General features: G+C 49.9%; 1 protein-coding gene across 3 annotated transcripts in view; it reads right to left on the bottom strand.

Annotated features, from left to right (window-relative positions):
- Nucleotides 1–16,544, bottom strand: part of cuedc1b (CUE domain containing 1b) — a 93,518-nt gene that overhangs the window by 23,396 nt on the left and 53,578 nt on the right. For all 3 annotated transcript variants that reach the window (XM_078422240.1, XM_078422243.1, XM_078422242.1), the window contains exons 2-3: nt 13,040–13,671; nt 468–595 (exon numbers count right to left, since the gene is read on the bottom strand). In XM_078422240.1, coding sequence (XP_078278366.1) covers nt 468–595; nt 13,040–13,354 — 443 coding nt within the window. In that variant the 5' untranslated portion in view covers nt 13,355–13,671. The remainder of the gene's footprint in view (nt 1–467; nt 596–13,039; nt 13,672–16,544) is intronic.

Raw genomic sequence — 16,544 nt, forward strand, 5'->3', positions numbered from 1 at the left:
TCAGTCCATGTGACAGTAATAACCCTAAACTGAACATGATACTGCAAACGCAGCCTCACCAGCGTCTAGTACAACTGTACCATAACATCCCAGCTTCAACACTCAATGTCGTTGATAGACACAAAAAGCTGGAGCAACTCAGCGGGTCAGGCAGCATCGCTGGAGAGAAGGAATGGGTGACGTTTCGGGTCGAGACCCTTCTTCAGACTCTCAATATCGTTGCTTCCAGTGCAGTCGGTGGCTAACGGGGATAGAAACATAGAAACATAGAAAATAGGTGCAGGAGGAGGCCATTCGGCCCTTCGAGCCTGCACCGCCATTCAATATGATCATGGCTGATCATCCAACTCAGGCCAGGGGATGTGGGCCAAACGTACGAGAGCGGAGGCGCGGAACCCCGCCGGGTGCCGCGATGCTGCCAAAGCCGTCAGAGCGCGAGGCGCCGTCGGCAGGAGCAGCGGGCTTACCGTCGCGGTGGCAGAGGCGGCATTGTCTGGTACTGCCGGTCAAAGACGTGCATGTCGTAGGCTGGGGGCGAGTACACGGGGGGAGCTTCCTCGTCCGAACTGTCTGGCTCCAGGGTCCTCTCCAGGATCTGAAAGGAGAGCAGAATAAAGTCATACACGCCATCAACTCAAACTCAGGCACCAGAGGTAGACGAGAGGCGTTTGGCATTGGTCAAATGTCCCATGTAACGAGGTGCAGTAAAATCCATTTTTGTATACAGTTCAGAACAAGTATCAGGTTGCTAAACACTTTAATTCCCCTTCCCAGTCCCACGCAGACCACTCTGCCCTTGGTCTCCTCCTTTGTCAGAGTGAGGCTAAACGCAAATTGGAGGAACAGCATCTCAGAATTTGCTTGGGCAGTGGTATGAATATTGATCTCTCACACCTCAAGTAGCCCCGGCATTCCCTCTCTCTCTCTATCCCTCCCCCACTCAAGTTGCACCAGCTTCTCGTTTTCACCCAACAAACAGCTTACAATGGCCTGTTTCCTTTATCACCGTCACTTTTTTGCACATCTTTCATCCGTTGATCTTTATCTCTCCACATCGTCGTTCATGTCTCTCATTTTCCTTACTCCCAACCAGTCTGAACAAGGGTCTCGACCCGAAACGTCTATCCAGAGATGCTGCCTGTCCCGCTGAGTTACTCCAGCATTTTGTGTCTATCCACCATTCAATATGATATCTCGTCCACTTTGCCACCTGAATGGACCTTCCAATGGGAGCAGAGATAAGGATGGAGCAGCAAAGTATCGGAGACCTTCCTCCCAGGTTTAAAAGGATCCTCGAAGGGCCAAGATCCTCAGCTTCGAGCTCCGATCAACCAAAGTCACTTGGTTGCCAACTCAAACACTCGCATCCCTTATATTGGAGACTAATTATACAGATTTATTAAATGCCTTTTAGATATCCTGGATATACAATTTACCATTAATGAGAGATAAACATGTTACACACAACCCTTTAGACAAACAGGGTAGACAGTCAGAAATATCAAAAACTAGAGGGCGAGCGAGGCGTGAAGGTGAGAGGAACAATATGTAAAGATGGGTGGGGCAAGGCCTTTACACAGAAGGGAGATTCCCACACTCCAACAACGTTGTGCAGGTTTGTAGGCTAATTGGCTTGGTATCATTGGAAATTGTCCCTAGTGTGTGTAAGATAGTTTTAATGTGTGAGGTGAATGGTGTACGGTGGGCCGATGGGCCTGTTTCCGCGTTGTAAGTCTAAACTAAACTAGACATGAATAATTTAGTTTAGTTTAGTTTAGGGATACAGCGTGGAAACAGGCCCTTCGGCCCACCGGGTCCGCGCCGACCAGCGATCCCCGCACATTATCACTATCCTACACACACTAGGGACAATGTTTACATTTACCCAGCCAATTAACCTACATACCTGTACGTCTTTGGAGTGTGGGAGGAAACCGAAGATCTCGGAGAAAACCCACGCGGGTCACGGGGAGAACGTACAAACTCCGTACAGACAGCACCCGTAGTCGGGATGGAACCCGGGTCTCCGGCGCTGCATTCGCTGTAAGGCAGCAACTCTACCGCTGCGCCACCGTGACCGCCCAATACAATCAAGTCAACATCAATTACAGAGCAAAAGGGGTCATTAGAACATTTAGATATTGTGCTGCACCAACAGGTAGAAAAGAGATTTCAAAGAGTCGATTGATCGTATCAGATGGGCGGCACGGTGGCACAGCGGTAGAGTTGCAGCCTCACAGCGCCGGAGACCCGGGTTCCATTCTGACTACGGGCGCTGTCTGTATGGAGTTTGTACGTTCTCCCCGTGGCCTGCGTGAGTTTTCTCCGAGATCTTCGGTTTCTTCCCACACTCCAAATACATAATTGTAAATTGTCCCTGGTGTGTATTGATTAAGAGTTAGTGTGTGGGGATCGCTGGTCGGCGCGGACTCGGTGGGCTGAAGGGACTATTTCCGCGCTGTATCTCTAAACTAAACTAAACTAAAGATGGAAATAAATGCTTGTCTGGGAGGAGCCCACAAAGAGTTGCCGTGGAAATGGCAGGAATGTTGGGTAGTAAGTATGTCCTAGTTGCCATTCCAATCGTCCATCGGGAAGTTGGTTATCAGTTGGCCTGATAGTCTTCCCACTGACATCTACATTCCATGAAGAAATAAAACTGTTTAAAATAATTGATTTAGGAATCTGATCCAGTTTGCTAATTATTAGGGCGGCACGGTGGCGCAGCGGTAGAGTTGCTGCCTTACAGCGAATGCAGCGCCGGAGACCCGGGTTCCATCCCGACTACGGGCGCCGTCTGTACGGAGTTTGTACGTTCTCCCCGTGACCTGCGTGGGTTTTCTCCCAGATCTTCGGTTTCCTCCCACACTCCAAAGACGTGCAGGTTTGCAGGTTAATTGGCTTGGTAAATGTAAAAATTGTCCCTAGTGGGTGTAGGATAGTGTTAATGTGCGGGGATCACTGGTCGGCGCGGACCCAGTGGGCTGAAGGGCCTGTTTCAGCACTGTATCTCTAAACTAGACTATTTTTATATAGTATTATCTGATCTGTTCGGTTAGCTTGCAAAACAAAGCATTCCACTGTACCTCCGTACACATGACAATATTAAACCTGAACCTAAACTTTTGGCATCCGTCACGCACCACAAACATTGTCATCTGGTGGCTCTTTCAGGGACTTCACCATCTATAAAAACTGCAACAATGCATTATATGTGAAGTGTGTTTGGGTAATCAGACACCAAGAGTCTGTAGAAAAAAGACATAAAATGCTGGAGTAACTCAGCGGGTTAGGCAGGCAGTGTCCCGAGAGAGCATGGATAGATGGTGTTTCAGGTTGGAAGGGCATGGTGGCACAGCGGTAGAGTTACTACCTCACAGCGCCAGCGATCCGGGTTCGATCCTGATTACGGGTGCTTGTCTGTACAGAGTTTGTACGTTCTCCCCGTGACCTGCGTGGGTTTTCTCCGGGTGCTCCGGTTTCCTCCCACACTCCAAAGACGTACAGGTTTGTAAGTTAATTCGCTTTGGTAAAATTGTAAATTGTCCCTAGTACGTAAGATAGTGTTAGTGTACGGGTTGATCGCTGGTCAGTACGGACTCGGTGGGCTGAATGGTCTGTTTCCCAGCTGTATCTCTGAATTAAACTAAACTAAACCCCCCTTTTCTTCCCCCCACCCTCCCCGGTGCCCCACCTAGACTTGCACCTATTTCACCCCTCCCTCTCCTCCAACATTCATTCCTCTGGCTTCACAATTCACAACTCTTCAATCCTTTTGTCTCACACCTTCTTTGGCCTTTGTCCAACCATGTCTATCGATAAACCTCCCTTATCTATGTTCACCAATTACCTGCCAGGCTTTGTACTGCCCCTCCTCTCTTCCAGCTTTCTCCACCCCCTCCTCCCCCACTCCCACACAATCCGTCTGAAGAAGGTCCTGACCCGAAACGTCACCTATTCCTATTCTCCAAAGATGCTGCCTGACTCGCTGAGTTACTCCAGCTTTTGTGCACTTGTTTTTGTAAACCGGCATCTGCAGTGCCTTGCTTCCACTAAGAATCTGCTCATTTCCAAGTTCCTTTTAACAGCAGTGCAATCCCAAATGAGCTGTGTTTTATTTTTCATTTTACTGCTATTTCCCAATTTATCTTTCACTTCCTTCGTTTTTCAGCCAACGTAGTCGTTGGCAAGCCAGGAGCGTGATCTCATATTTGGCCGTGTTCCTTGTATCAACAGGCACGCGTGTGTAATGTCGCTGTTGTCAAATCGTTTCGCTCACTTAACTGAGAGGAAAGGTCTCTGGTGCATTTATATGTAGTTGGGACTGTAACGCAGAGCACATTAACAAAACGTACGACAGTACAGCACAGGAACAGGTCCTTCTTAGGGTTGTCAACGTTCTCACGCGCAAATAAGGGACAAAAGGTGACGTCACCGCCCCGTGTAACCTCACCCAGCCAGCGGCCACGTGCTCCCGCTCCACCAATGGCGGCCGCCTGGGCCAGGAGGTGGGTTGCCACGCAACCTCCGTTAGGCGCGCCCAGGCCTCCGGACCTACAGCGTTGGGGCCTACACTGTCCGGGCCTACAGCGTCCGGGCCTACAGCGTCCGGGCCTAATACGGGACAAGGACGTTCCCGTATAGGACAAACCAATTTAGCCCAAAATACGGGATGTCCCGGCTAATACGGGACAGTTGGCAACCCTATCCATATCCCTCCATGCCCTGCATATCCATGTGCCTATCAAATGTCTCTTAAATGCCACTATTGTATCTGCCTCCACCACTACCCCCGACAGTTAATTCCAGGCACTCACCACACTCCTTATGAAAAACTTGCCCTGCACATTTCCTTTAAGCTTTGCCCCTCACGCCTTATAGCACTGCCCTTTAGAATTAGATTTTTCCATCATGGGGAAAAAAGTTCTGATTGTCTACCCTATTTATGCCCCTCATAATTTTATATACTTACATAGAAAATAGGTGCAGGAGGAGGCCATTTGGCCCTTCGAGCCAGCACCGCCATTCATTGTGATCATGGCTGATCATCCACAATCAGTAACCCGTGCCTGCCTTCTCCCCATATCCCTTGATTCCGCTAGCCCCTAGAGCTCTATCTAACTCTCTTTTAAATTCATCCAGTGAATTGGCCTCCACTGCCTTCTATGGCAGAGAATTCCACAAATTCACAACTCTATGGGTGAAAAGGTTTTTTTTTGCATCTCAGTTCTAAATGGCCTCCCCTCTATTCTTAGACTATGGCCCCTGGTTCTGGACTTCCCCCAACATTTTTCCTGGATCTAGCTTGTCCACACCTTTTATAATTTTATACTTCTGTCAGGTCTACCCTCAACCTCTAGAGAAAACAATCGGTCGATCCAACCTCACCCTGCAGCCAATAGCCCCTAATCCAGACAGCACTCTGGTAAACCTGGGATGACCAGAACAGCACGCAATACTCCAAAACTAACCAACGTCCTGTAAAGCTGCATCATGGCATTGAAAACAGTACAAGGAATTACTGCTGGGCTAAAAACAAAAAGGAGCTGGAATAACTCAGCGGATCAGGCAGCATCTCCGCACAATATGGATAAACCACAGTTTTAGTTTGAAACTGGCCCTTTGGCCCATTGAGTCCAGGCCAACCAGTGATCAGCCGTACTCCAGTTCTATCCTACACTCGAGGGGCAATTTACAGAAGCCAACTAACCTATAAACCTGTAGGGGAAAAAAACTACAGATGCGGGCTTAAATCAGAGGTAGAAACAAAATGCTGGAGTAACTCAGTGGGTCAGGCAGCATCACAGGAGAGAAGGAATGGGTGACGTTTCGGGTCGAGACCCTTCGGGAATGGGTGACGTTTCGGGTCGAGACCCTTCTTCAGACTGATGTCTGAATGAAGCCATTCAGAGGATGCCCGCCCCCTCCCCTGACATCAGTCTGAAGAAGGGCCTCGACCCGAAACGTCACCCATTCCTTCTCTCCAGAGATGCTGCCTGACCCGCTGAGTTACTCCAGCATTTTGTGTCTACCTCTGATTTAAACCAGCATCCGCAGTTCTTTCCGACACTGTTCTACATGGGCCCAGGTTGAGGCCTGCTCCTTTGTTGACTGAAGTCAAGAGTGGCTCCTGGTGTTTATAGGGGAAGAAAAGGGCGGGATTACACAATAGAGGAACAGAAAGGGAAAGAGGAACAATTAAAGTGAGGATCTTCCCCTCAGGCAACGATCATGAAACAGGAAGCGTGCATTTCTCTCCACAGATGATGCCTGATTGAGCCGTGTCTGTTTCTACTCAAGCAGGAATGCACACTCGCTAATCTCAGGGTCTGGCGGTTTTGAGGGAAGTAGATGCCTCATGCTCATCTTTAAACGCAGTTCACGTGATTGGAATCCATCCACGTGCTTTCCTGCAAAGCTTGAGGGCAGGAGGCCCCTCGTCTCTCTCTCTCGATCCGAGACAAGAGATTTTCTCTCTCTGCTGATTCAGTATGTCTGCTGATCGCGGCTCTTGCCAGAACACATGATTTTAATGAGAGTATTTGTTCTTTTTGTTTCCCAATGCCTCGGGCAGCTGCTGACCATTGTAATCGTGTATAGTTTAGTGTAGTTTTGTGTTTAGTTTAGAGGAAACAGGCCCATCGGCCCACCGAGTCCATGCTGACCAACAATCCCAGCCACTAACACTATCCTACACACACTTGGGACAATTTACAATTATACCAAGCCTACAAACCTGCACATAGAAACATAGAAAATAGGTGCAGGAGTAGGCCATTCGGCCCTTCAGCCTGCACCGCCATTCAATATGATCATGGCTGATCATCCAGCTCAGTAACCTGTACCTGCCTTCTCTCCATACCCCCGGATCCCTTTAGCCACAAGGGCCACATTTAACTCCCTCTTAAATATAGCCAATGAACTGGCCTCAACTACCTTCTGTGGCAGAGAATTCCACAGACTCACCACTCTCTGTGTGAAGAAATGTTTTCTCATCTCGGTCCTAAAAGACTTCCCCCTTATCCTTAAGCTGTGACTCCTGGTTCTGGATTCCCCCAACATCGGGAACAATCTTCCCGCATCTAGCCTGTCCAACTCCTTAAGAATTTTATATGTTTCTATAAGATCCCCCCTCAGTCTTCTAAATTCCAGCGAGTACAAGCCGAGTCTATCCAGTCTTTCTTCATATGAAAATCCTGCCATCCCAGGGATCAATCTGGTGAACCTTCTCTGTACCCCCTCTAAGGCTAGAGTGTGGAGTGTGGGAGGAAACCGGAGCACACGGAGAAAACCCACGCAGGTCACGGGGAGAATGTACAAACTCCGTACGGACAGCACCCGTACTTGGGATGGAACCCGGGTCTCTGGCGCTGTGAGGCAGCAACTCTACGCTGTGCCACCGTGCCGCCCTTTTTGCCGACTGGATAGTACGCAACAAAAAAGCTTTTCACTGTACCTCGGTACGTGTGGCAATAATAACATAAAATAAGCTAAAAACCCAAATGGAAGAGCGATAATCTACTGGCTAGTTTCTGGCTAGTTCCATCTGACCCAAAAGCAGATTTGTTGAATACATCAACCTCATCTCAAACCCCAGGGACCGCTCCCTTTCTGACAGGGTGTTTGTCTTCCTCTGAAGGTGAACCATCACATCCCAGACGGTGAAGCTCTGTCTGTGGTTTGTGAACGCAAAACCCATTGGCCTTGTTCTCCAGAGATAGGAACTGGTTCTTCCCTACAGCCATTCGGCTATTAAACACTGCAACCTCAAACAAGCTCTGATCTACATAGACTATTATTGCACTATTACTGTGTGTGTTTTTTGTGTGTACGTGTGTGTGTGTGTGTGTGTGTGTGTGCGTGTGCGTGTGCGTGTGTGTGTGTGTGTGTGTGTGTGTGTGTGTGTGTGTGTGTGCGTGTGTGTGCGTGTGTGTGTGTGTGTGTGTGTGTGTGAAGATAGACACAAAATGTTGGAGTAACTCAGCGGGTCAGGCAGCATCTCTGGGAGAAGGAATGGGTGACTTTTCGGGTCGAGACCCTTTGTCATATATTTGTATGTGTAATTTATATATATATCTATATACATGTGATCTATATATATATATATATATATATATATATATATATATATATATAGAGAGATCACTCACACACACACACACAGTATATATATATATATATATATACACACATATATGTATATATATATGTGTGTGTGTGTGTGTGTGTATATATATACACACTGAACTTGTGTTTTTTTTCTCGTTTATCATATTGTTTACAGTGTACTATGTTTACATATTCTGTTGTGCAGCAAGTAAGAATTTCATTGTTCTATCTGGGACATGTGACAATAAAACACTCTTGACTCTCTTGATGAGACATGTAAACCAGCATCTGCAGTTCCTTCCGACATAGCTTGCCAACTGTCCTGTATTAGCCGGGACATCCCGTATTTTGGGCTAAATTAGTTTGTCCCGTACTGGACCGCCCTTGTCCCGTATTAGTAGGGTTGCCAACTTCCTCATTCCCAAATAAGGGACAATGATGTCGCCGCCCCTCGCCCCACATGACCTCACCCAGCCAGCGGCCATGTGCTCCCACTCCACCAATGGCGGCCGCCCGGGCCGGGAAGCGGGTTGTGGCGCGGGGTGGTGACGTCACCTTGTCCCGTATTTGGGAGTGAGGAAGTTGGCAACCCTATTTCTACACGTCCTTGTTCTCCATGTTAGTTTTTCTCACAGAGGGTGGTGGGTGTGGGGAACGAGCTGCCAGAGGAGGTAGTTGAGGCAGGCACTATAACAACATTCAAAAGACACATGGAAGGGTACATGGACAGGAGAGGTTTGGAGGCATATGGACACGGGACTAGCTCAGATGGGGCATCTCGGTCTGCATGGACAAGTTGGGTCGAAGGGACAGTTTCTGTACTGTATGACTCTCAGACATTACAGATAGATACAAAATGTTGGAGCAACTCAGCGGGTCAGGAAGCATCTCTGGAGAATCAGAAGAAGGGCTGAGACACAAAACGTCACCGTTTGGTCTCGACCGAAAACGTCACCTATTCTTTTACAGATGTACAGGTTTGTAGGTTTGGATAAGACACAAAATGCTGGAGTAACTCTGTGGGACAGGCAGCATCTCTGGTCATAAGGAATGGGTGACGTTTCCAGAAGAGTCTGGACCCGGAACATCACCCAGAGTCACCCAGACGGCCAATGAACCACCGAACCCGCGCGTCTTAGAGGAGATGTGAGAGGGAACCCCGGAAAAGAAATAGGCGAATCAGGGTCTCACCCTGAAACGTCACCTATTCCTTTACTCCAGAAATGCTACCTGTCCCGCTGAGTTACTCCAGCATTTTGTGTCAATCTTCAGTGTATAAACAGCATCTGCAGTTCCTTCCTGCACACTTTGACTATAATTAGCTTTCCACCAAAGGGAACAGAGGAACTTCTGATAACTGTGCACTGGAAAAGCCCATTGTTGTTCTCACACTGACCATTTAACAAGGGACTTTGTTCCTCACGGACTCTGACTGGATGAAACAGCCCGTGGTATCAGCAGTGGTCACTCCCATGTTAGACCCTTTTAACTAGGAAAATATACAATTAATGGCTTGACCCTTCATGGCATTGCGGTACAGAGGCATCTTGGGATCGAAGTCCATAACTCCCTGAAAGTGGCAACGCAAGTAGATAGAGTGGTGAAGAAGGGATATGGTATGCCTGCCTTCACGGGTCAAGGCATTGAGTATAAGAGTCAGGAAGTCACGATGCAGCTGCATCAGGGTGGCACGGCGGTAGAGTTGCTACCTCACAGCGCCAGAGACCCGGGGTCAGTCCTGACTATGGGTGCTGTCTGTACGGAGAGTGTACGTTCTCCCGTGACCACGTGGGTTTTCTCCGGGTGCTCCGGTTTCCTCCCACACTCCAAAGACGTGCGGGATTGTAGTTAATTACCTTCTGTAAATTGTCCCGAGTGTGCGGGATAGACCTAGTGTGCACACTCAGACCATTTTACAGAGGGCCAATCAACCTACAAACACGCACGTCCTTGGCACATGGGAGGAAACCGGAGCACCCGGAGGAAACCCAAGCGGGTCACAGGGAGAATGTGCAAACTCCACACAGACAGACAGTGCCCGTAGTCAGGATTGAACCCGGGTCTCTGGTGCTGTGAGGCAGCAGCTCTACCAGTTGCGCCACTGTTGCACCCTATTGGGACGGCACGGTAGCGCAGCGGTAGAGTTGCTGCCTTACAGAGCTTATAGCGCCAGAGACCTGGGTTCGATCCTGACTACGGGGGCTGTCTGTACGGAGTTTGTACGTTCTCCCCGTGACCACGTGGGTTTTCTCTGAGATCTTCGGTTTCCTCCCACATTCCAAAGACGTACAGGTTTGCAGGTTAATTGGCTTGGTATAAATGTAAAATTGTCCCTAGTGTGTGCAGGATAGTGTTAATGTGCGGGGATTGCTGGGCGGTGTGGACTCGGTGGGCCGAAGTGCCTGTTTCCACGCTGTATCTCTAAACTAATCTCACTCATTCACACTAGTTCTATCCTACACACCGGAAACAATTTGCAGAAGCCAATTAACCTAAAAACCTACACGTCTTTCCAATGTGGAGAGAAACCGGAGCACCCGGAGAAAACCCACGCAGGTCACGGGTGGAACGTACAAAGTCCGTACAGACAGCACCCGAGGTCAGGATCGAACCCGGGTCTCTGGCGCTGTGAGGAGGCAACTCTACCCGCTGCGCCACCGTGCTGCACTGCGTGACTGCACGACCAATATCGGCCTAGGTACAGTGTCGAATTTGAACGGGTTTAAAATGGCTGGAGTGTTTTTGACCAGGTTAAAACTCGTTATAGAAACACAAACCGCTCGGAGGCTCAACCCCACGCAGGCCCATGTTCCCCTACTGCTTTTTCGTGGCAGGTCCCTATGTCTGGAGATACGGTGACCATGGCAATGTCCGTAACCTTGGCGACCATCGATCACGGTGCCCAGCGGTAGGTACCCAGGGTGAAGAAGGGTCTCGACCCGAGTGGTCACCTGTTCTTTCTCTCCAGAGCTGCTGCCCGACCCGCTGAGTTACTCCAGCATCGTGTCTAAGTGTGGATCCAGATCTCGATATCGTAGCCAGGGCTGCCCCCAAACGCCTGGCCCAGCCAAACTGGAGAGTTGCTGCTCAAGTTACAGAGCATGGAATGTTATCGAGCTGGAAAGGGCGCAGAGAAGATTTACGAGGATGTTGCCAGGACCCGAGGGCCTGAGCTACAGGGAGAGGTTGGACGGGCTGCGTCTTTATATTCCCTGGAGCGTAGGAGTGATCTTATAGAGATGTCTGAGATCATGAGGGGAATAGACAGGGCGAATGCATCGTCTTTTAGCCAGAGCTGGGGAATTAAGAGGACATGGGTTTAAGGTGGGAGGGGCAAGATTTAATAGGAAGCAGAGGTGCGACTTTTTCACACAAAGGGTGGTGGATGTCTGGAACGAACTGCCGGAGGAGGTAGTTGAGGCAGGGACTACAACAGGATATAAAAGGTTTGGACCAATACATGGATAGGAAATATTTAGAGGGATATGAGCCAAACGTGGACAGGTGGGACTAGGTGAAATGAGCAATCCTGATCAGCATAGACAGTCTGGGCTGAAGAGTCTGTTCCATATTGTATAACTATGACTCCATGGAAATGAGCCTTTTGCCCCAGCGTGTCCATACCGAGCAAGGTGTGCAAATATGCCTGCCTCATTCAGCGTACATTTCACCCATAACCCTCTCAACCTCCCCTACGACATCAAATATTGTTATTGTACTCGTCTCAACCACTTGCTCTGGCAACCTGTTGTGTAGACGTACAGGTCTGATGAAAAGCCCCAACCTGAAACGTCACCTATCCATGTTCTCCACAGATGCTGCCTGACCCGCTGAGTTACTCCAGCACTCTGTGAAACGTCACCTATCCATGTTCCCCACAGATGCTGCCTGACCCGCTGAGTTACATCAGCGTTTGCATTTTGTTTTCTGTATATGTACTGTCAGCTGTGTGAAAAAGCTTTTGGGGGCGGCACGGTGGCGCAGCGGTAGAGTTGCTGCCTTACAGCGCCAGAGACCCGGGATCGATCCTGACTACGGGCGCTGTCTGTACGGAGTTTGTACGTTTTCCGTGTGACCGTGTAGGTTTTCTCCGGGTGCTCCGGTTTCCTCCCACACTCCAAAGAGGTGCAGGTTTGTAGATCAATTGGCTTCTGTAAAATTGCCCCCAGTGTGTGGGATAGAGCTAGTGTGAATGGGTGATCAAAGGTCTGAGCCACTGAGTTACTCCAGCACTAAGTGTCCAATATAATTTTATTACGGTGTCATATATTTTCTCTATCTGATTTCCATCCCCCCCCCCCCCCCCCACATTCCATCTTTACTTTCAGTCTGAGGAAGGATCCCGACCGGAAGCATCACCCATCCTTTTTCTCCAGAGGTGCTGCCCGACCCGCTAAGTTACTCCAGCACTTTGTGTCTATCTTTGGCACAAACTAGCATCTGCAGTTCCTTCCTACATTTAGCCATGGAGCTGATGGCTTCTCAACCTGAAACGTCACCTATCCCTGTTCCCCAGAGATGCTGCCTGACCCGCTGAGTTACTCCAGCACTCTGTGAAACGTCACCTATCATGTTCTCCAGAGGTGCTGCCCGACCCGCTGAGTTACTCCAGCACTTTGTGTCTATCTTTGGCACAAACTAGCATCTGCAGTTCCTTTCAACATTTAGCCATGGAGCTGATGGTTTCTCAACCAAGCTGTGCAAGAAGGGTCTCAACCTGAAACGTCACCTATCCCTGTTCCCCAGAGATGCTGCCTGACCCGCTGAGTTACTCCAACACTCTGTGAAACGTCACCTACCCATGTCCTCCACAGATGCTGCCTGACCTGCTGAGTTACTCCAGCACTCTGTGTCTAGCTTTGCTATGAACCCAGCACCTGCAGTTTTGGGCCTACATGTGGTGGTGGGGCTGATCGCAGCAAGGCCTCACCTCAGCAGGGATGCTGTCCTCTGAGTCGGAGCTGTCATCGTAGCCGTTGCCGAGGCCACAGTCCAAGTTCATCTGCAGGAGCTGGTCGATGGTGGCGTCGACCGCGCCATTGTTGGCCCTCAGCACGCACTCGATCACGTCGTAGTCCACGTTGGGGAACATGACCTTGAAGTCCTCCATGGCCTGGTTGAACTCCAGCCTGCGGACCTGGCGGGAGGTCCGGTTGTTGCTGAGGAGCTGGGACGGGGGAGTGGCGGAGGTCGGGGGCCCCTTGGAGCTGCCTCCGCTACTGCTCCGCCGGAAGAGGCTGGTCATCTTGAAGAGGGTCTTGCGTAGCCTGCTCAGCTTGGCGTGCGGGGCGGCGGGGGTTCGGTCCGGGGTCAGGGCTCACTCCTGCAGCCGGCACAAAGCCGCATCCCAGGGTTTGAGAAGCAAAGGCAGCAGATCCCAGTGGGAACATCCAAATCACCTGGCGGGAAAAAACCCCAGAGAGACAAGGGGTCGTCAAACTCCGGATAGGAAGACCCAGCCAGGCAGCATGAATCTTCACACCCAACATCCAACAACCCGATCACACCCTGAGCATCCTGCAGGCCAAAGTCTCGCAAACCAGCCCCGAATTAATGGAACATCTGTAAGAGAGAAGAGAGATAGATTAGTGACAGTGGGCGGCAGCGGGCGGCACGGTGGTGCAGCGGTAGATTTGCTGCCTTACAGCGAATGCAGCGCCAGAGACCCTGGTTTGATCCCGACTACGGGTGCCGTCTGTACGGAGTTTGTACGTTCTCCCCGTGACCTGCGTGGGTTTTCTCCGAGATCTTCGGTTTCCTCCCACACTCCAAAGACGTGCAGATTTGTCGGTTAATTGGCTTGGTAAACGTAAAAATTGTCCCTTAGTGGGTGTAGGATAGTGTTAGTGTGTGGGGATCGCTGGTCAGCGCGGACCCGGTGGGCCGAAGGGCCTGTTCCTGCGCTGTATCTCTAAAATAAACTGCCTTACAACGCCAGAGACCCAGGTTCGATCCTGACTACGGGTGCTGTCTGTGCAGAGTTTGTACGTTCTCCCCGTGGGTTTTCCCTGGGTGCTCCCACCACAAACACCGGCGATCCGTTGATGACACTAGATTGCCACAAGGAATTACAGACGCTGGAATTTTGAGTAGAACACAGAGTGCTGGAGTAACTCAGCGGGTCAGGCAGCATCTCTGGGGAACATGGATAGGTGACGTTTCACAGAGACCTTGCAACCATCATTCTGTCTGAAGAATTCCTTCTCTCCTGAGATGCTGCCTGACCTGCTGAGTTACTCCAGCATTTTTTGAATTGCAACCATCATTTATGTCATTACGATGGAAAGGGTGCAGGGAAGATTTACGAGGTTGCTGCCAGGACCCGAGTGGCCTGAGCTCTTGGGAGCGGTTGGACAAGCTAGGACTTTATTCCGTGAAGCGCAGGAGGATGAGGGGTGATCTTGTAAAGGTGTATAAAATGATGAGGTGCACAGAAGGGGTGAATGCACAATCTTTTACCCAGGGTAGAGGAATCAAGAACCAGGGGACGTTTTATTTCAGGTGAGAGGCTGGAGGGGTGGCCTTATAAAGGATTGGAAAGTTTTGAGAGATGAAGGTAGGAGATAGTCACAAAAAGCTGGAGTAACTCAGCAGGCAGGCAGCATCTCCGGAGAGAAGGAATGGGTGACGTTTCGGGTCGAGACCCTTCTCCAGACAGTTAGGAGATAGAGTTAGGAGACAGCTAGAGCTGGGAGAGAGTTTATTTCCATCCACCAAGTCATAATTCACACTCGACTGAACTCCCATTAGTCGCCTGTCGGTCGGTCGAGTGAAAGATCAACTCTATGGGTTGTTAAAACAAGCAGGAGCCATTATTTTAGTATCTGTACGAGCAAGACAATTGGTGACAAATGGTCAAGGGTGGCACAGTGGTGTAGTGGTAGAGGTACAGCCTTACAGCGCCAGAGACCCGAGTTCAATCCTGACCACGGGTGCTGTCTGTATGGAGTTTGTACGGTCTCCCAGTGACCTCAGAGATCTTCGGTTTCCTCCCACACTCCAAAGACGTACATATTTGTAGGTTAATTGGCTTGGAATAAGTGAAAAACAGTCCTTAGTGTGTGTAGGGTGGTGTTAATATGCGGGGATCGCTTGTCAGGGCGGACTCGCTGGGCCTGTTTCTGCCCTGTATCTCTAAACTAAAGTATGAACACTTGTTGAGGCTCTGGTCTTCAAACAGTACAATCTCTAACCATAGGCCAAGCACAATTATCACACTGTAATTATCACAAGGGGCACTGTGCAGAGTAAAGGCTGTTTGGTCCAACGAGCCCAGGGTAATAGAGTCATAGAGTCAAACGGCACAGAAACAGGCCCTTCAGCACACTTCATCCACGCTGACTAGGGTTGCCAACTTCCTCACTCCCAAATACGGGACAAGGTGATGTCACCTCCCTGCGCCCCACGTGACCTCACCCAGCCAGTGCCCACGTGCTCCCGCCCGTCATTGGTGGAGCGGGAGCACGTGGCCTCTGGCTGGGTGAGGTCATGTGGGGCGCGGGGCCGTGACGTCACTTTGTCCCATATTTGGGAGTGAGGAAGTTGGCAACCCTATTAATACGGGACAAGGGCGGTCCCGTACAGGACAAACTAATTTAGCCCAAAATACGGGATGTCCCGGCTAATACGGAATAGTTGGCAACCCTAACGCCAACCAAGATGCCCCATCAATTCTAGGCCCTTTGGGGCGGCACGGTGAGCAGCGGTAGAGTTGCTGCCTCACAGCGCCAGAGACCCGGGTTCCATCCCGACTACGGGCGCTGTCTGTACGGAGTTTGTACGTTCACCCCGTGACCTGTGTGGGTTTTCTCCGAGATCTTCGGTTTCCTCTCACACTCCAAAGACGTACAGGTTTGTAGGTTAATTGCCTTGGTGTAAATGTTAAAGTGTGTGTAGGGCAGTGTTAATGTGTGGGGATCACTGATCGGCGCAGTCTCAGTGGGTCGAAGGGCCTGTTTCCGCGCTGCATCTCTAAACCAAACTAAATTTGCCCACATTTGGCCCATTTCATTTTTAACTCTTGTTATAGTACCTGCCTCAAATACCTCCTCGGGCAGCTCATGCCACATGCCACTACCCTCTGTGTGAAGAAGTTGCCCCTCAGGTTCCTATTAAATCTTGCCCCTCTCATGTTAAACCCACTGGTCTTGATTCCCTTACTCTGGGTAAAAGACTGTGCATTCACCCTGATTATTCCCTTCATGATCTAACAAACCTCTATAACATCCCCTGTTCGCCTCTTGCTCTCCAAAAAAAATAATGTGCTAGCCTGCTCAACCTCTCCCTGTTTAGCTCAGGCCCTTGAGTCCTGGTAACATCCTCATGAATCCTCTCTGCTCCCTGTCCAACTTAATGGCACAATCCTACAGCAGGGTGACCAAAATTAAATGCAATGCTCTAAATGTGGCCTCACCAGCATCTTGTACAACTGATGT

The sequence above is a fragment of the Rhinoraja longicauda genome, chromosome 26 (assembly GCF_053455715.1).
Source record: "Rhinoraja longicauda isolate Sanriku21f chromosome 26, sRhiLon1.1, whole genome shotgun sequence".
In the NCBI taxonomy this organism is placed as follows: domain Eukaryota; kingdom Metazoa; phylum Chordata; class Chondrichthyes; order Rajiformes; family Arhynchobatidae; genus Rhinoraja; species Rhinoraja longicauda.